General features: G+C 43.7%; 6 protein-coding genes across 6 annotated transcripts in view; 2 read left to right on the top strand and 4 right to left on the bottom strand.

The window, feature by feature from the left end:
- Positions 1-483: 483 nt before the first annotated feature.
- LOC131290271 (activating signal cointegrator 1) lies at positions 484-2,779 on the bottom strand. The gene is made up of 4 exons (XM_058319488.1): positions 2,628-2,779; positions 1,576-2,560; positions 732-1,239; positions 484-651 (listed from the first exon to the last, which is right to left on the bottom strand). Exons 1-4 carry the CDS (start codon positions 2,693-2,695, stop codon positions 566-568), a joined length of 1,647 nt encoding a protein of 548 aa, XP_058175471.1. The 5' UTR covers positions 2,696-2,779; the 3' UTR covers positions 484-565.
- A 175-nt stretch (positions 2,780-2,954) lies between these two features.
- On the bottom strand, positions 2,955-3,798 carry LOC131281097 (tRNA (guanine-N(7)-)-methyltransferase). Its single transcript, XM_058310350.1, has 2 exons — positions 3,688-3,798; positions 2,955-3,617 (listed from the first exon to the last, which is right to left on the bottom strand). Exons 1-2 carry the CDS (start codon positions 3,780-3,782, stop codon positions 3,008-3,010), a joined length of 705 nt encoding a protein of 234 aa, XP_058166333.1. The 5' UTR covers positions 3,783-3,798; the 3' UTR covers positions 2,955-3,007.
- A 117-nt stretch (positions 3,799-3,915) lies between these two features.
- On the top strand, positions 3,916-7,206 carry LOC131285592 (transmembrane 9 superfamily member 4). The gene is made up of 8 exons (XM_058314455.1): positions 3,916-4,056; positions 4,194-4,600; positions 4,667-4,822; positions 4,882-5,159; positions 5,230-5,439; positions 5,501-6,102; positions 6,189-6,327; positions 6,394-7,206. The coding sequence occupies exons 1-8, from the start codon at positions 4,045-4,047 to the stop codon at positions 6,492-6,494; spliced, it is 1,905 nt and encodes a 634-aa protein (XP_058170438.1). The 5' UTR covers positions 3,916-4,044; the 3' UTR covers positions 6,495-7,206.
- Positions 7,207-7,589: 383 nt separating this feature from the next.
- Positions 7,590-8,413, bottom strand: LOC131293534 (uncharacterized). Its single transcript, XM_058321609.1, has 2 exons — positions 8,031-8,413; positions 7,590-7,960 (listed from the first exon to the last, which is right to left on the bottom strand). The coding sequence occupies exons 1-2, from the start codon at positions 8,368-8,370 to the stop codon at positions 7,590-7,592; spliced, it is 711 nt and encodes a 236-aa protein (XP_058177592.1). The 5' UTR covers positions 8,371-8,413.
- Positions 8,414-8,896: 483 nt separating this feature from the next.
- LOC131293542 (DNA topoisomerase 3-alpha) lies at positions 8,897-12,708 on the top strand. Its single transcript, XM_058321621.1, has 4 exons — positions 8,897-9,068; positions 9,149-9,782; positions 9,851-10,108; positions 10,632-12,708. Exons 1-4 carry the CDS (start codon positions 8,904-8,906, stop codon positions 12,593-12,595), a joined length of 3,021 nt encoding a protein of 1,006 aa, XP_058177604.1. The 5' UTR covers positions 8,897-8,903; the 3' UTR covers positions 12,596-12,708.
- Positions 12,709-15,910: 3,202 nt separating this feature from the next.
- The window catches only part of LOC131282081 (phospholipid-transporting ATPase VD), a 32,340-nt gene continuing 24,988 nt past the window's right edge, over positions 15,911-23,262 (bottom strand). Inside the window, exons 4-12 of the mRNA XM_058311476.1 lie at positions 23,065-23,189; positions 21,539-22,610; positions 20,369-21,436; positions 19,752-19,922; positions 19,489-19,674; positions 19,204-19,404; positions 18,936-19,123; positions 18,766-18,851; positions 15,911-16,992 (exon numbers count right to left, since the gene is read on the bottom strand). Coding sequence (XP_058167459.1) covers positions 16,958-16,992; positions 18,766-18,851; positions 18,936-19,123; positions 19,204-19,404; positions 19,489-19,674; positions 19,752-19,922; positions 20,369-21,436; positions 21,539-22,610; positions 23,065-23,189 — 3,132 coding nt within the window. The 3' untranslated portion in view covers positions 15,911-16,957. The remainder of the gene's footprint in view (positions 16,993-18,765; positions 18,852-18,935; positions 19,124-19,203; positions 19,405-19,488; positions 19,675-19,751; positions 19,923-20,368; positions 21,437-21,538; positions 22,611-23,064; positions 23,190-23,262) is intronic.

The following is a 23,262-nucleotide window of genomic DNA, read 5'->3' as shown; positions in this document are numbered from 1 at the left end:
ACTAGGAATCAGAGTTCATTCCAAAATTCAAATATCATTATTTTTTCAACGTAAGACTCCAGCCGGTTAGCATGTTGAACACCGAGTACTGTTTCTTTCACGGCACCAATTCCGTTTACGCTTGCATACTTTTATCGAAACATATACAGAAATCCACAAAATGTAGGGCAAGGCTATCTAGGTTAACAAATTATCCAAAATAAATATTAATAATTCAGAATCGTTATGGTTTCAAACAAATGAAGATCGGAATGCAACCAAGACTCCACCTATGTACGAGAGAATTGACTTTCCATGCGCCCAAAGGGCAAAAGTCTAGTAAGCCCTTAACGCGACGGCATGACCAAAAACCATAGTTGCGCCAACAAAGATAGGATAAAGATTTGAAATATGAGTATGATCAAAGTGGTTTTAAAAGTAGGAATAACAAACTACGACTAGCACATAAGATTAACAGATTAAGAAAAAACACGGATGTGATGTTAAAATAGCTATCTCCAAAGTTTATTGGCTGATAGAGACTTCGCCATTGATACATTTGATAGACCCAAAGAATGACGGTCCCTTACTTCTCTACTTCGGTGTCGCGCTGTTTCGCTTGCTTCTGAAGAGCCTTTACTGCCGCTTGGTGAATTTTGGAATCTAACATATCTGAAAGAATACGAAATATGGTGGATTACGTTCCATGAACAGTGTTGCTACTATTTTTATTTTTTTTGTCAGTTACTTACAGATTTTATGCTCCCCCTTAACTGGGAACCGAATTGGAAGCTCCTGCGGTTCAACACAAACAAACACGAAAGGACTGTCGGATTCACCCGTCGGATACTTTTTGCGGTATTCCTCCTGCGGCAAACAGTCTTGCACCGTGACGCACCCAAGAAGACAGCCGGATGGGTACTGCGATGGGAATGAAAGTGGCTCGGCCTCGGCGGTTCCATAATGTGTCTGATAGAATGTTTCGAGCTCTCGCACCGTGTCAGGACAAGCAGGGCGTGCGGTTGACGCGATCCAAAGTCGGCCTCGATGCGACGAATACCAGGTGCGACCTTCGTGACGCTTTATGCCTGCTACCAACAAGGAGGCCCACGGTTGGTGCATCGATAGACAGTGTCGCATGTCCGACATCTCTAAGAATTCCTTATCCTGTACTCGACTATATACACCATCAAAACCGGCCTGCCGCACTACCGGGGAAGGTGCGGCTTGCTGATTCGACAGGTTGTCGATGTTTACGAACTTGAAAAAAGATCGTAGAATATAATTACATAGGCAATGTCACTAGCAGATTTAGATAAAAATGATAATTATTCTTGTATAAATTACACAGTCAATAAATTCAGGGATATGTTTAAAACATAACAGATTACATCTCTTCTTATGGAAAACTGAACGTTACAATTCTTTAAAGTTTTTTTTTTTCAACCCTCGTTGAGCAAACAACTGGACTCCACTAATATAGGTATAGCAGGTACAAAGAAAGAAAAGCTGCTTACAGACAATTTAGCATAAAGAATATTTTTTACAAAGTATACGTATGGTACAAGGGACTTACAAGAAAGCGAGTTTACTCACCGTAGGAACTGGGCCATTAAACATTGGATGGAGGTCCATATCACTGTTAAGGTTAGTGTATTGGGCCGTATAGTCGTTAGGAACGGTGTTCTCTTTATCGTCGAGTGCTTTCTTTATAATAGATTCCTCCATCTCGGCCGTTAGCTCTGGTTCGTCGACAATCTGGCGACCAGCAAAATCCAGCGTTATCTTACGCGACATACGACTGGCATGACGCTTTTCCCGCAGCTCAGCTTCGAGCGTTTCGAGCTTCTGACGCTCCGCATCAGACAGCCATACCGAATTCGTTTTGAAGTAATCTGCCTCATCGTCGATCACGGTCGTGCGCTTCTCACTGTTCCGGTCGTACTCGAGTAGACGGTTGCGCGTCGCTAGAGCTTCAGCCCAACCGGCCGGCCGGTTCTGTTCCATTAGACTGCGCCGCAAACTGTCGCCCTTCCGGGACGAACTTTCAATTAATCGCATCTCGTCCTCAGTGCAGACAAGGGTTCCGCAGAACAGGCACGGCCCGCTACCCTCTTGCTCGCACACGATCCGGCCGCAGTGCAGGCAGTTGTTGACTAGCTTGTGCTTGGACGCCTGGCAGTCACAATGATGACGTCCCTTCAACATCACCACGTTAGCCAGCTCACCGTCCTGTCCGTACAGATTTACGAATTTTGTTTTCTTTTTGGAGGTATTTTGCGCACCAGTTGGCATCACCCCTTGTCCGGCCGCCACTGGAGCTGGGCCACTGTTTGCGGTTGGCTTGGAAGCTTGTTGTGCCTCGTTGCCATTTGCTCGTTTGCTTTTTCCTCCTCCTTGGGCTGAAGGTTTAGATGAACTTTGCTTAACTTGCTGCACATTTGGGCCCGAATCGTTTTTCCGATGGCGCAGTTTGCTCTTAAGCTCACTTAGAAACGTAACATGTTCTGGATTATTAAAATCCAAAAGTGTCCGGAAGTATTCGTCGATTTCGTGACTGTCCTGAATAGTGTGTATGTAGCTACAACGAAATTGCATAGGAATGTGAAATTATGTTGATGGACCGGAGAATGCCACGAGTCATTTACCTTATCATAGCATCCGGAATTTCGAAGCATAAACATTTCGAAAGTTCTTCTCTTATCCACTGATTCATCGTGCACTAATTATGGGTAGTATTTTTCCTTTAAAAGATTACTACTACTGTTTTCTACTAAGAAGTATTTTTACTGTGTTGCACCTTTTCGGTTTTTATTGAATCTAGCTTCTTCGGCTGTCAGTGATACCTGTCAGATGTCTTTTGTAAACATAGATTCCGTTCCGATGCGCTCCGAACTACAATTCCGGATTCAATTCCATTTGGATTGTTTGATCGTGATAAATTTAAAATCAATGTGCTTATATTGTAAGCAATTACGAAAGCATTACACTTTACATTATTTTATTCAGCAGTTATCCAAAAACAACCTCAGAGCCGTCGAAATATAGCCATAAATTTATCGCCACTATTCCTTGTTACCTTTTGCCCTTCTTCGCTGCTATCGAGCAGCTTAGACGAAAGAATATCCGCACTGATTTCTTCCTCGGGTATCCTTTCGAAGCAAGGATGCTCCTCGATGTGCTTGCACATCCAATCGTGCAGATCGCGCACGTCGGTAACGGTATAAATTTTACCGCCAGGACGAAGCACATACGCGTATTCGCTCAGCAAGGTAGAGTTGATTATACGCCACTTATGCTTTGCTTTCTTGAAGTGTGGATCCGGATACAGGAAGAACAGTTTTTCAAGTTGATGCTTGCGGAAGAAATTCGGCAGGTACTTCATAGCGTTGGTTCGGATGCAAGCAATGTTTTCATACTTTCCAGCGTGCAGGGCTCGAAGTGCCTGTATGCGGTCCATCACGTAATCGGAAACCTTTACACGAATCTCCATTCCAATGGCAAGCTTGTCTGGGTACGTTTCTCCTAACGTAACCAAAAACCCACCATATCCGCAACCGATATCGGCGAACTCCACTTGCCGGTCACCGATGCTCGGATACAGCTGGCTCCAATCGTACGCATCGGGATGCGGAGGGCTGTAAATAATCAAAGATGCCATAGAATTTGCAATATTCTCCTGGTTAACACACCAGTACGATACTTTACTAGTCAAAGTTGTGATCGGCTATCGGATTCGAATGTGCCCGTTGCCGATAGAACCTTTTTTGCGGTAATTTAACACGCTGCTCGACCGCCTCCATCGTGTCGGTTTACGAAAATAAATAAACAGAACTGCATGGAGAACTGTCAACGTAGCTGCGACAGCTGTCAAATCCAGTCTCACCAACACACTCACGTTCATGCCAGCGTGCTACTTTTGTTACGAACTGTCATGTAATTGCTCCATGTAATAAATTGTTTTTCTCTACCGAGTTTTGTGCGCTAGTACAGCTGCTGTTTCTCCGTCGCTTCGTTTGATTTCCCGATGCATCATTCTTTCGCGCACTCCAGATAAAGCCCAACATGGAAAACCAGGTAAGAGTTGCGGACAAACATGTGCACTGGTTCAAATGGCCACAATAATCGACCATTCCGATACGGGGTCGAAGAGCCTACATGTTGGCATTGTGACTAATTTTTCGCGTTTGCCATCCCCAACCCCTCTATTGCAGAGTAATCGATGGTCGGTACGCTGGTTGCTGGTCGCAGCCAGTTTAGTGCAACTGGTCAACCAATGTGCTGCATTTTACGTGCCCGGAGTGGCGCCGGTGGAATTCAAGAAGGGCCAGAAGATCGATGTAAAAGCGGTCAAAATGACGAGCACACATACGCAGCTGCCATACGAGTACTATTCCCTCCAGCTGTGCTTACCGAAAAATGGGACATTTGTGTATAAAAGTGAAAATCTTGGCGAGGTTCTTCGTGGAGACCGTATCGTCAACACGCCATACGAGGTTCGGATGGCCGAAAACATCCAGTGCAAATTGCTGTGCAACTCAAAGAACCGACCTATGAACTGGGACCATGAACAGTCAGCTAAAGTTGCCGAGCGGATACGGCATGAGTACTTTGTGCATCTGTAAGTGTTGAGCAGTTGGCTACCTTTGTAAAGTAGCAGTTGATATCATGATTTCTTTATTTTTAGCATTATCGACAATCTACCGGTGGCAACCAAGTTTGTCAATCCGGATACGATGGAACAACAATTTGAACATGGTTATCGTTTAGGGCAAACGACCGGCCCTAATGTATACATTAACAACCACCTTCGGTTTCGACTGTTTTATCATCTTCACAGCGAGTAAGTGAAGGAGAAGTATTTCAAGGATTCACTGGTTAATTTATCTATCTATCTTGCAGGAACCAATACCGAGTAGTCGGATTCGAAGTGGAAACTTTGTCGATCAGCAAAAATTCACTAAGTTTCGACGGTGACACGTGTACGTTCCCAGAAAACCCTAAACCTCAAGCGGTCAACCCGAACGGATTGACGGAGCTGTACTTTACATACTCGGTTGTATGGCAGGAATCATCCGTTAAATGGGCATCCAGGTGGGATATTTATCTGGGCATGAACGACGTCCAAATCCACTGGTTCAGCATCATCAACTCACTGGTTGTCGTGTTCTTTTTATCAGGTTACACCAGTTCTATTGATAAAACATCGAAATTAGTCAAATCCATAGTAACTTGTGATTTTCTTTTCAGGAATACTAACGATGATTATGGTTCGTACGCTAAGACGGGATATTGCCAAGTACAACACAGACGATAGCATTAGCATTGAGGACACTCTGGAAGAAACCGGGTGGAAATTGGTGCACGGTGACGTTTTCCGCCCGCCTCGACATCCCCGATTGTTTGCGGCCATCATTGGCAGTGGCATACAAATCTTTTTCATGGCTCTCATTACTATCAGTAAGTATTGGGGTTAAAAGTCACCAGCTGTTTTTAAAATGTTTCTTTACATTTGATACAGTAATTGCCATGCTTGGAATGTTATCCCCTTCCTCGCGCGGAGCGCTGATGACTGCCGGAATCATGCTGTACGTGTTTATGGGGCTCATCGCCGGATACTTCTCAGCACGCATCTACAAAACAATGAAGGGCCGTAATTGGGAGCGTGCTGCCTTCCTCACCGCAACCTTCTACCCGGGACTCGTGTTTGGCACGTGTTTCTTTTTGAATTTCTTCATCTGGGACAAGCACTCCAGCGGAGCCGTTCCTTTCGGTACGATGGTAGCCCTGCTTCTGCTGTGGTTCGGCATCTCGCTGCCATTGGTTTTTCTCGGATACTACTTCGGGTACCGCAAGCAACCGTACCAGCACCCGGTGCGCACCAACATGATCCCACGGCAGATACCGCACCAGCACTGGTACATGAACGTTGGACTGTGCATTCTTATGGCCGGCATCCTGCCGTTCGGGGCCGTGTTCATCGAGCTGTTCTTTATCTTTTCGGCGATCTGGCAGAATCAGTTTTACTATCTGTTCGGATTTTTGTTCTTGGTGTTTTGCATCTTGATCGTAAGCTGCTCGCAAATATCCATTGTAATGACCTACTTCCAGCTTTGTGCCGAGGTAAGTGATTTTCAGAGCTACGTACAGCATGAACATATATAACAATATTTTGAATATTTTTTTTTAAACCATATCTTCAATTTCAGGACTATCGCTGGTGGTGGAGAAGCTTCATCGTATCGGGTGGTTCAGCCGTGTACATACTGTTCTATAGTATATTCTACTTCTTTACCAAGCTCGAAATAACGGAATTCATTCCTACATTACTGTATCTTGGATACACTGGTAAGTACAAACTCCAGTCTACCCATTATCATATGCGATTAATAATTCATGTTTCTCCGATTGCAGGACTTATGGTAATCACGTTCTACATTCTCACTGGTACGATAGGATTTTTTGCTGCATATGGGTTCATTAGGAAAATTTATGGTGCCGTCAAAATCGACTAAAGGAACGGTAACAGCTTTCGTTCTCGTCGAGATGCTTCCCCGTTATATGAGCGGGTGAATTCAACTAAACCGTTCTAACTGTCCTTATTTTAATTGATATGAAAGGCAAGTTTCTCTCATTCAAATAGGGGAAAAGTACATACAATTGAACACTCGGTAAATGTCGATTTCTATGCTACAAACGCATATGCCACTACATTATCCCCCCAAAACTTGTTTGTGATAGAACACCGCATGCCCGGGTGCAATTGAACTTTTAGTGCGTAAGAACGAGAAGAATCGAAAACAAATTCCGACAGTACGACGGATGTGTGTGCACTCAACGCATTTTTTTTTTACAACGCCGCTCTCATCACACGGCACCTGGAGGTCCTGTGAAACGACAGTATTCGTTTTATAGACCGGCACTGACAAAGAACCAAGGAGCATGGCAATGATTAAGCTTAATTAATTGTGGCCCTATTAGATGTGTTTCAAAAATTATTACTAAGCTAGCAGACTCGGCCTAACCTCCCCCCGTTGATGTTCCGGATGATACAGAGAAAGTCCTGAGTCCGGGACACACTCATTTCTTTGTTTTAGACTTGTTTTACAATTTACATCTACAAAAAATAATGACGCCGAGGCTACGCGATTTTAGTTAGTTGTAAAATAAAGTAAGATAAGTATAAATGGACTACGAAAAGGATAAATAAACAACCCCATAACATGAGCGAATATCGAATTACGTGTATGTTCTAAGCATTCATGTTGAATGCCTTGATTTTTCGTTATTTTCATTCGTCCGGCTCAAAACCGCATTGTGTTTATACTGCAAAACGGGATTGCATTACTAATTGATCTATGAAGCGTTTACATCCATTTATTTGATCTATGAAGCGTAAACGACCATTTATTTTTAATAAATACTAATAAAAATGAACATCGAAGTCAAGTTACGAAACGCGTGATAACGTTGGGAATTCCAAAATTTGTTAAGCAACCTCAAGACTCAAGACAAGTTGAATGAGTAATATTTTTCTTTCAGTTAACTTATTCCTATTAGCCCACAAAAGGTTTTTTTTCCGAATCTCAAGTTACAATTTGTAACAGCATCTATTTGCCTTCTTTGCGCTGTTTTGTTTTGGACCGTTCCCTTGCTTTAAACGCTGCACTCGAGCTAACCGCGGCCTCAAACACGGATGCCTCAGCACGTGTTTGCCGTATTTCAGTGCGTAATTTGTCACGTGCAACCGCCCGTTCGTACGCTAGCCGTTCGCTAAGGTTGACCCACTTAAACCTCGGAAGATATTTCATCGTCCAGAGCATGTCGCAAAAGACAGATTTTCGGTTCGTGCTTATGGGTTTAGTGTTCAGCAGCGGCACTATAGCTTTGGCGACTCGCTTATGTACGAACTCCACCCATCCCTCGGTGTAATTGATCATGGCCTGTTTACCGTTAGCCGTTTTCTTACGTATTTTACGCCCTGGGAAATGAGAAAAACTTCTTACAATTGTTTGTTATGGACCAATGTTTCTTCTCGTCGTTAAACTGACCTTTGCGCTCTGGTTCTAGATAGACCCGGCCGATTTCGCCATACGGTTCAAGCAATCCACGCAGCACGGTGACGTTCATGTGCTTCGGAATGTTGGAGATGTACACGATGCCAGCTTTATTTTTCTTTTTCTTCACCAACGGTGTTACCTTGGGAACTTTCTTCGGTAATTCGGTACTTTCGGATTCCATTTCCTCGTCGTCATTTTCCTCCGGGTCTTCGTCGTCGTCCTCATCATTTTCTGATTGATCTTCGTGCAGATCTGCCTCGTTTTCTGATTGATCCTCGGACGGTGAATTTTCTGATTCTTCCGATGCTTGTTTTGGAACAAACTTCTTCATTTTCCAATAGATTAATAAAACGTAGTGTTTATTGCAATACTATTTATGGCAGCTAACTAGCAAAGTGATTTGCACACGCGATTTTATTCATTCGTCGATCAATTATCACAGCTACTAAGAAGTAGCAGATTGTTTATTTCTGATCACAATGACAACCGGCGAGCACATGGTCCAGTGTTGCCAGAGAGATAAAAATACATTACAGTAAGTAACAGAATTATCTGTACATGATTTGTGTTTGGAACGTGTATTTCAGATTCAGATTTCATTTGTAGGTCTTAAACTACGAAATTATTCAACGATCTTTATGCGTAAATTAACAGCATTTAAGTCGGTCAAAAAATTCAATGGTGTTTTTGCAAATAAGTGAAATTGTAATGCAACCTGTTTTATTTTGCATGTTTGTTTTTGACAACTAATGATGTAAACAATGAATGGCGCGAACATTCGGAACTCTTGGTTTAAAAAGTGTAAACATCATAGTTGGAAGGAATTATATTACCTCACAACACAGAATCGTCCGGTGGTGGTGAATGTTACGTTTTTCAAGAACCTGTTTAGCGCCGTTAAAACACTGCCTACAATTTCGATTCTTAGCTAGTGAATGTGTCTCGAAAATGAAGTACCTTAACGTGGCTGAAAAGAATGATGCTGCGAAAACCATAGCGGGTTTGTTGTCCCGTGGAACGGCTCAAAGGGTAGGTTCAAAGGGTATACTTGCTTATTCGTTGGGAGGAAGAAATCCTACGGAACTAACATCCACATTTACCCCGCACAGAGAGAAGGCTACTCACCGTACAATAAAATATACGAGTTCAACTACAACCTCCATGGCCAGAGCGTACAAATGATAATGACATCCGTCTCAGGACACCTGTTAAACTTGGAGTTTTTACCGAGCTTTCGTGGCTGGCAAAGCTGCAGCCCGGAGGATCTATTCGATGCACCTGTCCGCAAGTTCTGTCCGGAAAACTATGAGAAGATCAAGAAAACGCTCGAGCGCGAGACGCGCGGCTGTGCGGCCCTGATCATCTGGACCGATTGCGATCGAGAGGGTGAAAACATTGGGTTCGAAATCATCGAAGTGTGCCGCGCCATCAAACCGCAGATTCGGGTTTTACGTGCCAAATTTTCCGAAATCACCGCTCCGTCCATCAAGCGAGCGGTTGAAAACCTGATCCAACCGGACCAACGTCAAAGCGATGCGGTGAATGTGCGAAGCGAGCTTGACCTACGGATAGGGGCGGCCTTCACGCGCTACCAGACGCTGCGATTGCAAAAGATTTTTCCGCAGGATATTTCCAACAATCTGGTATCGTACGGAAGCTGTCAGATCCCGACGCTCGGTTTTGTCGCTCAGCGGTACAAGGAGATAGAAAACTTTATACCGCAACAATTCTGGAAGATAAAGCGTACGTCTTCACATTCGGTGCAGGTTTTTTTTTTTATAATAAATCTAATTTTTTTTGCTTCGTTTTAGTAACACATACGATCGAGGAACTAACCGTCGAGTTTCACTGGTCACGAAATCGGTTGTTCGATAGGCAGTGCTGCGAAGCGTACCTGATGCTATGCCAGGCCAATCCACTGGCCAAGGTTGTGAACGTTACGCAAAAACCGAAAAATAAATGGCGACCCACACCGATGGACACGGTGGAGCTGGAAAAGTTGGGATCACGTAAACTAAAGCTGAGCGCCAAACAAGTTATGACGATTGCGGAAAAGCTGTATACTCAAGGTAAAATGCTGGCTTCAAAAATTAATCTGTTATCAGGCCTAGGCATCCAGAAGCAATGTCCAATATCAGACTGTTCTACAATCTAATTTTTGATAGGAGGCTGAACTACGTAGTAGTATTTGTTGAATTATTTTTTATTAGCCCAATTGTTTTGCTGTTTGCTGTTCTTTAATAATTTAATATCAGAACCACTAAATCATTTTAAACGACCTACGTTTTAGAAATTGCATTGGTATCGAAAACATTTTCAAACCATTTGTTTAATTAACGGATCCACTTTATTAGCAACATGCTATCTTTGCATTTCGATTCCATTCCCAAACGAAATTGTGATTTAACTTTTTACATAATCATTTGAGTTTCATTTTTAACTGCATTAATACAACGCTTCTTAGTGTTCTTGAAGAAAATTCATAACTTATCTTATCATTGTGTTCAAGAATCGCTTATCCACGACCGAGTTTTTTTTTTTTTTTCATTTTTAATAATATTTTTCTTTATCTCTTTTCTCGCCCATATTTAGGTATTATTAGTTATCCGCGTACGGAAACCAACATGTTTACCGGGGATATGAAATTGGCACCGCTTGTGCAGGCGCAGGTTAGCAGCGACCGGTGGGGTGCGTTTGCCGAGAAAGTTCTCGAGTGGGGCGTCAACCCGCGGAATGGCAAAAAGTCCGATCAAGCCCATCCGCCTATCCATCCGACCAAACTCCCAACCAACCTGTCCGGCGACGAGTGGCGCGTGTACGAACTGATCGCGCGTCATTTTCTCGCCTGCGTCAGCCGTGACGCGACCGGCTCCGAAACGATCGTCAACGTGGTCGTCGGCGATGAGGAGGAGTTCAGCGCCTCCGGGTTGTGCATTCACGAGCGGAACTACCTCGAGGTGTACCCGTACGATCGGTGGAGTGCCAAGGAAATACATCCGTACCGCGTAGGCCACACGTTCGAGCCGACCGAACTGGGGCTGCACGAAGGATCAACGACGGCACCAAACATGCTCACCGAAGCCGACCTCATTGCGCTGATGGAAAAACACGGCATCGGCACAGATGCTACGCACGCGGAACATATCAACACGATCAAGGAACGCGGCTACATCGGTGAGCGCGATCGTGGGTTTCTCGTACCGGGCACGCTGGGGATGGGTTTGGTCGAAGGGTACGAAATGATGGAGCTCCGGTTGGCGCATCCCGAGTTGCGGGCCGGGCTCGAAGTGGACCTCAAGCTTATTTGCGAGGGTCGCAAAAACCCGGCCGATGTGCTCGCGGAACAGATCGCCAAGTACAAGGAGGTGTACCGGATCATGTCGCAAAAGGCGCGCGCCCTTGATCGAGCCCTTGGGGAACGGTTCAATCAAACGCCGCGAGATCCACCACCGGACGACGGCGGTGGAGGAGGTATATCGATAGGTGCCACGCCGATGAAGGAAGTTTGCAAATGCCCCAAGTGTGGCGAAAAGATGTGCCTCCGTCAAAAGCGAGACTCCACAGGGTACTATCTCGGGTGTGTTTCGTTTCCCGAGTGCAAAAACAACGTATGGTTCGATGATGCAATCAGGGAAATCAACGTTACCGACGACACGTGCGCGCGATGTGGCAGCAAAAAGTTGATCGTAAAGTTCCGTAACATGCGCTACTACGGGCTTCTGCAGAGTGTGTATATGACCGAATATCGGATGTGCATCGTTTGCGATGACAAGTTTCGCGAGCTGTTCAACATCAATGAGTCATCGGTGCGGCGAATTGCGGTAGTGCGTGCAGTAACGGACACGGCACGGGTTCCCCCAGCACGCCCTAATATCACACCATCAACCAACCTTCCATGGGGCGGTACAAACAATAATCAAACGGCCGGGCGAACGACTCAAGGTACAACTTCCGGCACATCCAGTGGCATAGGACGATCGAACAGTGTTCCTGGGGGTAACTCATGGACAGCTCCACCATCCGGAGGCTCGTCCAACAACTGGGGTGGAAGTCAACCGTCGAACCAACGCGGAGGAACTTCATCCGGGTGGGGCAAACCACCATCCAACGGTGGTAATGGGGACGCAAGTGGCAAACCGTCCACCTGGAACAGCGGTTCGAACAATTCCCGCAACTCGTTCGGAACCGCCAACGACGATGAAGAAATCATGTGCCGTTGTGGAACACCAGCCGTGCGGTTTACGGTGAAAAAGGATGGACCAAACAAGGGGCGACCATTTTACAGCTGCCCGAATCAGGCGAATAAGTGTGGCTTCTTTAAGTGGGGCGATGAAAATATACCCCCCGCGGGTGGCGGTGGTGGGGGAGGAATGAATGGCTCGATCAGTTGGGGAAGCGGGGGGCAGTCGGGTGGATCTAGCTGGGGGAGAAGTAGTAACGATGCCGCGTCAGGGTCCGGTGCGAATGCGGGACGGAAACGCAAATGTGGCATTTGTCGGCAGGAAGGTCACACAAAAAACAAATGTCCTCAGCGAGATGAGGCTCCAGATTATTGATGGAATAAAAATATTGCCATGCTGTTTTTATTTACGGATTTTCTTTATTATGGTGATAATTTTTTGTTTATCACATGAAAATGTTAATGATATTTCAATCGTTATGCTAACAAAACCAGTTTAAGTGAAAAATGGGTCGTATTCTTTTATACAAAAATTTACTACATATAATTACAAAAATGGTGTCGATGAAATGCACAATAAAGATAGAACATATTTAACTATCTCCTACTACTTCTGCCCATAAAATACAAATTCTGTTTAAATGTTATGTTTAATCTCATGTTAAAATATTTGTGATTGTCTGTACTTGGTTAATGTTTTTTTTGTTCAATACTCTTGAGCTTGATGAGAAAAATATTGCCTAACAAAAGTCTTTTGAGTTTAGAATGTTATTATGGTCGAGGAAAGGTGCATCATGGAATCAATTCTAAGCTCAATATTTTGCCTTTTTTTGAATTAATTTACATTGTAAAACTCTTTTGTCGATTTTAATTGTATTTTATTGCAAGTAATCTCATCAGATTATTTAAACAGCCATTGCAATCAAGGTATGGAACTCTCAACAACTGGATAATCAGATACAACAAGGTTGAGGATTTGCGTTCGATTCGTCATCCGATGAATGGGTGGTCCGTTCTAATACTCCCATTGATCTTCATCCGATGAATCGATGTAAGGTTCTAGCACTTCAATTTCTTGCGGTTCTAAATCAGGGTGAGTTGAATCATCTATTTGATTAGATACCTTTTCATGCTTTGTCGTTTTCATTTGCTTTTTTTGAAGCAATTTGATCGTTTCCCAAAGCAGTTTTATTTCTTGAGCCTTGGCTTCGATAATTGCATCTTTTTTACTACACAATTCACACTCGAGTATTGAAGTATCAGCGGGCCCCGTTGTCTCTCCACGAATGTTCGCCTCGTTACAAGTTTGCTGCTCTTCACTTGTAATCTTCGCATTGCATGTAATTTCCTCGTTAGGTGCAGTATCCTCGTTACATGTAAATTCCTCCTTTTCTGACGCATCCTCCGTTCTATCCAATGGAACCTGGCAATCCAGTGAACGTCTTCGTTTTGGATACGATATCGATGGAACCGCTAAAGAACGTAGATAAAAATAAAAAAAACTATTTTTGTAAAATTCGAAAAAAATTACTTACCATTCAAACGAAGTTTTCCTTGAGATGCTGGAATGAAATCTTCGGTTTTAAAGTGTTTCGAACAGACAGTTGAACACTGGGACGGCTTCCAGCCTTTGGGTTGCTGGCAAAACTGTATCCACGCTTCGAGCAGATCACTTGGTTCGGGAAACTTATGGAATGTGATATCAAGTTTGCACTTGGTCACAAAGTATCTATTGTTGTTGCAATTGATGGCTTCGCACTTGTACGCGGCAGGCAACTTATAGCCATGTAAAGTTGTCCTCGACACTTTGATGTTAAATTCTCGCAGGCATCGATCCGACAACTGTTTCAGTGAAATTGACCAGTCTTCTTCAATCCATGCCCGTACCTGAGCGATTTGTTCTTCGGATAGCTTCCGCTGTCGACGGCAACTGTTAACTTTACCTTTCTCGATTTTACCGGTTTTCAGATACTTTCGCACTATTTGCGACACGGTCCCTGGCTTCAATCCCGTTATCCTAGCAATTTCCGTAGTCTTCTTCTGATTAAGGTAGGATTTAATGATGCCTTTCTTTTCTTGGCAGGAAATAAACGTGCGTCTAGGCTTCATTTTGAATCGACTAGCGTTATTTTTGCTTACGGAAAAGGATGCAAATATTGCAATCAATGTTTATCAACAAAACCTCTCGACCGCATCTATGGATAGCTCACGATTTACGGAAAAAACAGGTTGTATACACGTTGTTTGTAAACAACGCTGTTGGTGTTTGTCTCGAGGAGGTCCATTCTACACTGGATTGGCCATATTAGACCATGCAGCGGGAGAAGGACGTGCAATATATCAACGACTAGTCAAGGAATTACATGAAAGAATGCAAATACGATATTTCTTCGTCATCATGTTATCCGATTTTACCAACCTTTCAGCCTTTGTACAAATTCGTTAATCACAATCGGGGAAACCTAGCAAGTCATGATACGAGTAATCGGCATGTTGTTAGTTCTCAAATATCTATTGTAAAAAGCTCACAATAGCCTAACTTGTTACAAAAAATCAATTACTTGGCCTATTTATTCACAAATCTTACATTTAATCGTAAATTACTGTAGGTCTTATGGAAATTAGCTATCTTGAGACTTTTGCGACGAGCCTGCGTTTTGTTGATCCATCGTTCCGTCACCGGTTTTTACGGATTTTTCTTCCATACTTGCTGCTTTAGCTGCTAATCGTTCCTGTTTTGCTATTTCATACTCTTTTAAATCACTAAGCTTGAATGTGAATGTTGGTATTTGCCGGCGTTGCATGGCTGTGTTTACGATACTGCGCCTTATTTCTGCAAGAAAGGAAGCAAGAAACGAATATATTAGTGAATATTAGTGAGCATTTATAATAGATGCATCACAAATCTCGGCCTTCACTTACCAAACAAATTACAAGAATTGTTGATGACCCCTAGAAGTAAATGGTATGCACCACGCTTCATGGAAAATAGAAGGTGTAACTATATTGTAATGTTTGACAACGCCTGAAAAGCCAAGGATACTTGAATCAGGTGTAATTTTCAAATTAATTTGGGGTATGTAATATTGCTTCAAGAAAAAAAATTTGAATTTGGAGCAGAAGTCGCGTTTCCGACGAATACAATACGAATAAATCACAAACCGATTATTTGATCATGCAGGTAGCTATTTGCTAAGAACAATGAATTATATAAAGAATATTAGACGCAATTGTACAACTGACAATATAGGATATAGAAGCATCTGTTTTACTGTTCTGGCGAAAATAGCAACAAAAAAACACTGTACTCTAACTACATATGAAAATCTGTTTTTATAAATTGGTTGAAAAATGAATTGGAAAGTTGATATTGAAATTTTCTTTCATAAAAAACTGACACAAAAAAATTATTAAGGTTTTTTTTTCTTTTCCATCGCATTGTATAAAAAATATTTCATCTTTTTCTCAGCGGTGTTGCTGTCTGTTATCATAATTTTGCCTTCTTGATATTTTGGATGCTCCCTAGTTGCATAGTTTGCTCACATTATGTACAGCGCATTAGGATACTATGGGCAATAGCTAAGTAATTACTTAAAACGGGATACACCGCATAAGTTTTCGCTTATAACGCTTATGTATCGCTTCAGGTATTGCCAAGCTTTCCTTCGTCTTGGTTAGCTCTACGAAATTCACATTTGCGTTAAACCACCCATATTGTATCATTAGAAGCGATGTTTCTACCTGGTTTTGTTATTGAATTAGTGTCTCATGATGGGTTTAGTTTTGTCTAGTTGTAAACTTTGTTGCTTGTAGCAGTCACATATAAATAATGTTTCTAAATATCGAATTACTCGTGAACGAAGCGTTTTCTTCAGCCATCAGGAGGCACTTGATAGCCATTAGACGTCTACCAACTTGATTTACTTATCGTCTCGTCTCTTATTTATCTCAATTAAATGCATACTGCTGTTCCTCTACTCATACTCTTTATAGTTCATAGTCACGGCTGTTTTTACCTTTTATTGTCATCTTAGCTAGTTTCGTTTACGCTACACTAGTACCTTGCATGTGCTGATTAATCATTTGATAAGTCCTTGGTTTTCTACCGATGCTCATGATGCAACGCTTCTCAAGTTCATTCCTAGGGCACTCCAATAAACATTCTTTCACAGCCGTGGTCGTATCCACATTTAACACATCCTTTCCCTTGGACTTTCCTTTCATATTCACATATTTTACGCATACTAAGACAATGAATAGTTTGTTCCTCTCAATCATAAAGCATATAACTCAGTCGTTACATCTGAGGAACGGATGCAACGAAAGAAGCATAGAAAAATTTACACAAGAGCACGAGAATATTCGTTCGTGTTAATACATTCAGTGTTAGGATATGAACAAACGCACAGTTTGCACTTATCTACTATGTTGACATATGTATTTGTTCGCTAGCCTGAACTCAGTCAACTAGCATTGTGTTAAGGCCGCCAGAACAATGTTCCTGTTTCGTTAGTTTTGATTGTTTTGGATATCACTGGAAAATTGAGACACTTTCTGTTCCGATTATCTCATCGTTTTTTTTTCTCTGCATATTTGTCTTCTTCACAGTCAATCACATTAGTTAGTGCGGCCCCGACGTACGTGCTGGAATGGAGACTGACTCATCATCTACTCCTTCACGGTGCGCAGTGATTTCGACACATTTCTCCAACAGTCCATATTTCCAGCTACCGTTTCATTACAGTCTTATGCGAAGTCCTGTGATGGGCGGTTCTGTAATGGAAATGGTATGAAAGGAAGAGCGGAAGAATATTATCATTATCAGTTACCACGTGTAGCATTGGCATTGAGAAAAATGCTCTCCTGACGGTAAAGCCGCAGGCTGTTTCCAATATAGAAACAAAGCAAAACCAAAGCTGTGCCAATTCAACCGACAATAAACAGCAAACAAAACAGGCACAGCATAAAAAAACAATATAAATATTACACACCCTACACGAGTGGTCCAAATGGGGGGTCATTTTGAAAATCCTTTTTACAACTTCGTCCTGGAACAGACCCAGCTTATTTTTCTTTTTCAATAATCGCTGTTCCTTTTAGTTCTACAAAATACTAGTCTAAAATAAATTTAAAAAACACACAAAAGTGAGCAATGTGACACACTCCATGAAAGAATAATCGTGAAAAAAGGGAAGATAAACTCGGAAAACTTACCTCAGCCATATTTTAGGAAACCTAACGCAACACACAACATCACAACAAAACTCAAACTCTACAAGTGTAATTGATGGAAATATATAAAAATGCAAATATTTAAAAAACTAAAAAAATAAAACCAGCACAACATGAGCACACATTTTAGAATAATTTGAAGGAAGGCAAAAGTTAGTGAAGTTGACTATTATTAGGTAAGGATGAGAAACCCATTCGGTGAGAATGGAAAGAAATGTGAGTGATGAAGGTTTTAGGATAACAATTAAGATTAAATTACTTTTAATAAACACATATTTCATACATACCTTTTGTGGAGGGGTTTTAAAATTATGTATTCCACTATAAGATTGAATTTGTAGTTGGCAACTTATTAATTATACAATACTTTCAAAAACAAGGAAAATTAGTGGCAATTTGAAATAGCAACGAGTTGGATCACGGAAATAGATGAATTTACTGTTTTTAATCCATCTTATTAGAAACAAAACATTTGTTTAAGAACATAAACTAATTGAAATATAATACCAAATCAAGGTTAACAACGGAATACTAAAAGAATATTGTAAAAAGCGAAGACTCGTCTCTGAATTTCTGCTGTTTGAATCCTGACATAGTTCTCCTAACCCATAAACAATAAAATAGAGATGCAGCACATGCTTCGGTACAACACATGACGTTGGGTTAGTGTAACAAATAATAAAAGAACAGAAGTCTGTGCATCGTAGAAATCTACGAATAATAGAAATGTACAACTATACAGTACTTACCACAAAACTAGAGTACAATATATAATACAATGAAAAACACCTACAACAAAACTAGAATAAGTTTTAACTTGCAAAAGTGAGAAAAAGGAAAATGTTTGATTCCTAAGGAGCCTTCCTAAGTTAGTAGAATCATGCAGTATTTAACACGCGCATACCAACGAAAGCATAAATCACAAAAGCATGAAAAGTTATTTACCCCAGCTGTGTTAACAATTCGCATACTCCTGCTCCCGTCTTTCAGTGAACCAGAAACAAGCGATTTTGGGAGAAATAGATGGGCAGAGGGTAGAAGGGCAAGGGCATGGAAAATGGGATGGCGGCAAATGTGTGCACATCTTCCGGCAGGCCGCGCACGGCGATTGAACGGACTTTGCCCATCAGTAGCCGAACCGTTGGCGCGGTGCATTGCGCTCTAGAATTCCACCGACGGCGGCGGCGGTCGCGGACCGCTTTCTCGTGATCAGCGTACTGGATTTCGAGTGGTTGCTTGAGGTTGTGTGTGTTAAGTACCTGAATATGGACGAGGCGGATGTCGAACGCGACCAGGTTACCAGCAGATTCTCACCTCTTCGTTTCTCTTCTTTATACTGCAGCGTCACCCGCACGCCCTCGCATGGCCAGAGGGTGTTTTTGACGACGCGGTAGGTGAACCTGTACGAGGGGAACGGGTAAGCTTTTAGAACTGGTTTTACATTTGAAAGACCCCTGTTGTGCGAGTCTTGGATGGACACTTACCGTGGCAGTAGGGCAAGTACAGCGGTTAGCAACGTTATCAGGTAATACTGTATTGTACTCATGCTCATGTGGATCACCCAGTAGTTCGATGGCAGGCCGAAGCAGGTCACGCAAACCGAATTGTATGCAAACGCAAACGCGTAGAACGACACGAGGCTGATCGCGATCGACAGGACGTGTAGTATGGTCTGCAACATGGAAAGAAGGAAGAAATCGATTACCACCCAAAAACCAACTGGACGAAAGCATCCGGCGTCTCCACACCTACCCATGATTTTATTTCTATGGCACAATGTAGCAGCATCGTAAACAGGCAGGAGGACGTGATTGTCGTCCCGAACACCCATATGTCCACATCCGAACCCCAGTACGCTGCCTTCGCTACGAAAAATATCACCAAACTTTGGTACACGGCGTCGAGCATCACTATCCAAAATGTTGACCATTTGTAGCCTTTCCCCCGGCGACCCTGGGTGGACGCAAAACAGGGATAATATTTAACAATCCGTATATCTTGGCTTGTCGCAACGATCCCCTCCGATCAGCTACTTACGTGTTGATATAATTGTGGATATGCTAAAAGTAGATCATCTATGATTTTCTTGTCGTACACTCCGATCGCCAGCGGTGGCAAGGCGGTAAAGAGCAGGTTGTAAATCATCAGGTACACCTCATCGATCATGACGGCACCGGAGAACCCACAGTAGAACTGATACCAGAACAGAAGGAACACAAATGCCTGCAACAAATCGATGCAATAGAAAGCGTTAGTAACACACAAAGGAATTCACACAGCATTAAAACATGAATTCATACCGCATTTTTGTAGAAAAAGTAAATGATCATCCGTGCCAAACGATCGTAGTTCCAGTGGCCATGAACGAGCAGCAGCTTCTCAAGCATTTTGAACTTGGCAATCGAAAAGTCGGATGCCATCACCGCCTGCATGCCCTCCTGTCCGCAAATACCAACACCAACGTCGGCCATCTGTAATAAGAGTGAGATAGATGTGAGTTTAGGTTGTATGATCGTCTCCAAATCAGTTTATAATCAACTCGGTCAATCAATGTATTGTTATAATATTTTTAAGCATTACAATTTTGAAAACAGCAATGTCATTCACCTTTAAAAACTATACGTGATTTATTTTTTGTTAAGTTATTCGTTTGTAGTTGATGATGAGTATATAATTTTCTTACATATATTATGATTATTGCGAATGTACGTTAAAAGAATCAAACAATTTTAAAAATATGTAAAAGATTATATGAATTCTGGAGCACAAAGCAAATGAAAAAAGGCTGCCTTTCACTTCAACACCTGCTAGTCAATGATTTATAAAGAACCCTATGCAACGTTCACCTTATTGCTTGTGCAATGCTTGTGTTCAAGTTTAAAGCAAAGCGGGTGGTATCGAATCAATTTTTCATTACCTGTATCATGGAAACATCGTTCGCCCCATCTCCAATCGCGAGCGTACTGATCCGGAGTTCCTCCTTCACCACCTTCACGAGGAACGCCTTCTGGAGCGGGGTCGCTCGGCAGCACAGCACCGAGGCGCAGTACCGAGTCAGTCTTAGGAATGGCTTGGTTAGGTTCGACCGCAGGTCCAAAATAAACGTGAGCGTTTTCCCATCCACGACGAGGGCGCGCGTTTTGTCCAGCTGATCAAACGAATCGGCATCATCGATCGAGGTTCTGCCGCCGTTGCTGTTCAGCTGCTTTTCGATTTCGTTCAGGTAAAAGTTGATGGACGCCTCGGCCGAGTCACGTGAACGTGCGGTCAGCTTGAGGATATCCATCTGCGAGTTGAACAGTTTCGCCGAGTACGCGATGTTGATGGCCGTTTCTGCTTTGTCGCCCGTGAGCACCCAGATTACGATGCCGGCCTGCAGCAGCGAACTGATCGTCTCAGGCACGCCCTCCTGCAGTCGATCCTCGATGCCGGTTGTGCCGACCAACGTTAGTCCCCGCTCGAGCGCCGTGAACGATTCGCGGATCTTACGCTCCCGGTTTTCCATGCTCAGTTCGCACTCCTCGTGCTTGCTGTACCACTCGCTGAAATCGGTTGGGTCTAGCTTACGCTTGGCCATCACCAGCACGCGCAATCCCTGGCGTGCGTAAATGTTTAGCTGATGTTGCGTTTGCTCCCGCAACCGATACTCCTCCGAGCCGGGTGTACACGGTACCAGGTTGGGCATGATGCTACTGTCGGCGCCCTTCGTGTACAGCACCACATCCTGCGTCCCGGAGCGCCGCACTACGACCGACATGCACTTGCGAGCGGAGTCGAATGGCAACACCTTCAGCATCTCGTACTCGATCACGCCTTCGCCTGGTACGCTGACGAGGACATGGTTCGGACTCCGATTCACCAGGCAGCAGTCGTAGCTGAACGCAGCATTAACGAGCGCCAGTTCATCGGGACTTTCCGCCTCGTAGATCGGTCGGCTGGCAGCCGGAGACGTCGTCGAGGAGCCTTGTGAGAAGGATTTGTGAAACTTTGCCGCCGCACCGCTGCTGTTTGTGGACGAAAACCGATTCTTCACCCCTCCGGTGCTCGTGCCGCTGCCCGTGCTACTCCGGTCGGTACTTTTGAACACACTGGCCCCACGCGAACCACTCGCCACGTTGCTTAGCTTAGCAACGAGCGATTTCACTCGGGCCGTAGGTGTGGTCATCGATTTGATGCGCATAGGAGGACTCTCCGACATGGGTGACGTTTCGGCCGAGCTACTGATCGGGGATAGCGATGGCACGTGGGTCGTCTTGAGGGGCAGCGAGCTGGGCGCACTGGGCGGCGGAGACGGTGTGATCGAGCGGGACTCGGTGAGCCGCGCGTACCGATCCCCAACCGATGCGTTCGTCTGCTCGGCCGCTAGCGGTAAACTGCCTCCGTCCGAGTCTACCAACGCCGGACGAACAAGCGTTACGCTCGTGTCGCTATCGTTCAATTCTATCACACCGCTTGCATTCATATTGTCCCGGTGGGGAGTAGCGCTTACCACCACCGTGTTGCAGATGGCTAGTATGAGGAAAAACTCCTGTATCTGCTTGCCCACCGGCTCACAAGAAGCCCCGTCCGTACCACCCATTCTCGCTTCCGGACTCGCCTCCAACGATGATTGCGTGCTGCCACGAAAGTTTTCCAGCAGACTAAGATTTGGCTGCAGGATCGGAACCGGAGCGCCGATTTTATTCATCTCCTTCTCCTCCTCCGTCTCCGGATGGTTGTAGTCGACGCCGACGATTGTGCACCGTCGGAATATCATCCGGTTCTCCGTCAGCGTGCCCGTCTTGTCGGAGAACACGTACTGTATCTGGCCGAGCTCTTCGGTGATGTTCATCGCCCGACACTCGGTGCGCTTGTTCGAGTCCGGATCGTACAGCTCGGTGTTGTTGTGTATGTGGTAGACCTGCATCAGCTTGCACAGCTCGATCGTAACGTACAGCGACAGTGGTATCATGATCTGCAAGATAATGACAAACGTCCAAAAGGCTAGCAGCCCCTCGTAATCGGGGCTGATCTTGAACGGGAGAAATGGTGTCCGGAATGTGTCGTTGTTGGCATCGCCGTTGCCCTCGGTCTCGTCGGAGCCGTCGGCGTAGAACGAAAGCCACAGCTTGCAGCCGACGGCACCAATGATGCACAGCACGATCAGGATGATAACGCACCTGTGGGTGGGAAAATAAATATTTAAATAAGTGAGTTCAAAGACATACATTTGGTGAGCGAAAAAAAAATATTATAAAACTCTAGCATACTAGCTTCCTATTTTTAATTCTATTAGATTGATTATATCAGTAAAGAGAATCGCTACATCTATTGTCTTCTCACAAGAAAGCAATCAATTTGGCAACCATATTTAACACATTCTCATTTCTTTACAAACCTGATTTTTTACTCTTGAGTTCAGAAATAAAATGCTTGATGTTTTGACCACTACTTTATCGATAGAAATATTCTTTGTCTACGATCTCAATAGAAGAACTAATCTACTTTGTTCCCCTAATGATGCATTGATTTTGGAAAACTCTGCAGTAGTACCAATGCAGTTTAGCAACAAATGAAAAATGTCATTCAACATATTAAATTATACCAAACAGACAGGGACCATTTGGCACGTACCATATCACATCGAGGTTCATCTGCTGCTCAATCCGGGACCGCTTGTATCGTGGCCCGCTGTTGTTGAGCATAGCCTTCGTCTCATGACCAGCGTACACGACGATTCCCTCGGCGTAGTCCGTGTTCTAAAAGTAAGAAATTCAAAACGGGTGTCAAACACAATTGAAAAAAAATCCAACCACTCGAATCAAACCAATA

Source organism: Anopheles ziemanni, chromosome 2, assembly GCF_943734765.1.
Source record: "Anopheles ziemanni chromosome 2, idAnoZiCoDA_A2_x.2, whole genome shotgun sequence".
Taxonomy (NCBI): domain Eukaryota; kingdom Metazoa; phylum Arthropoda; class Insecta; order Diptera; family Culicidae; genus Anopheles; species Anopheles ziemanni.
The sequence above is the reverse complement of the archived record's forward strand: the minus strand, read 5'-3'. Positions and strand labels throughout refer to the sequence as shown.

Excerpts from the sequence above, each read along its gene's own strand:
- LOC131290271 (XM_058319488.1), bottom strand. The coding sequence starts at position 2,695 with ATGAATCAGTGGATAAGAGAAGAACTTTCGAAATGTTTATGCTTCGAA. Across the intron at positions 1,240-1,575 it reads TTAATGGCCCAGTTCCTACG|TTCGTAAACATCGACAACCT; the intron begins GTGAGTAAACTC and ends TCTTTTTTCAAG. Across the intron at positions 652-731 it reads TAAGGGGGAGCATAAAATCT|ATATGTTAGATTCCAAAATT; the intron begins GTAAGTAACTGA and ends GTATTCTTTCAG.
- LOC131281097 (XM_058310350.1), bottom strand. The coding sequence starts at position 3,782 with ATGGAGGCGGTCGAGCAGCGTGTTAAATTACCGCAAAAAAGGTTCTAT. Across the intron at positions 3,618-3,687 it reads GCCGATCACAACTTTGACTA|CCCTCCGCATCCCGATGCGT; the intron begins GTAAAGTATCGT and ends GATTATTTACAG.
- LOC131285592 (XM_058314455.1), top strand. Across the intron at positions 4,823-4,881 it reads TTTTATCATCTTCACAGCGA|GAACCAATACCGAGTAGTCG; the intron begins GTAAGTGAAGGA and ends TCTATCTTGCAG. Across the intron at positions 5,440-5,500 it reads CATGGCTCTCATTACTATCA|TAATTGCCATGCTTGGAATG; the intron begins GTAAGTATTGGG and ends CATTTGATACAG.
- LOC131293534 (XM_058321609.1), bottom strand. The coding sequence starts at position 8,370 with ATGAAGAAGTTTGTTCCAAAACAAGCATCGGAAGAATCAGAAAATTCA. Across the intron at positions 7,961-8,030 it reads TCTAGAACCAGAGCGCAAAG|GGCGTAAAATACGTAAGAAA; the intron begins GTCAGTTTAACG and ends CTCATTTCCCAG.
- LOC131293542 (XM_058321621.1), top strand. The coding sequence starts at position 8,904 with ATGTTACGTTTTTCAAGAACCTGTTTAGCGCCGTTAAAACACTGCCTA. Across the intron at positions 9,069-9,148 it reads CCCGTGGAACGGCTCAAAGG|AGAGAAGGCTACTCACCGTA; the intron begins GTAGGTTCAAAG and ends TACCCCGCACAG. Across the intron at positions 10,109-10,631 it reads GGAAAAGCTGTATACTCAAG|GTATTATTAGTTATCCGCGT; the intron begins GTAAAATGCTGG and ends GCCCATATTTAG.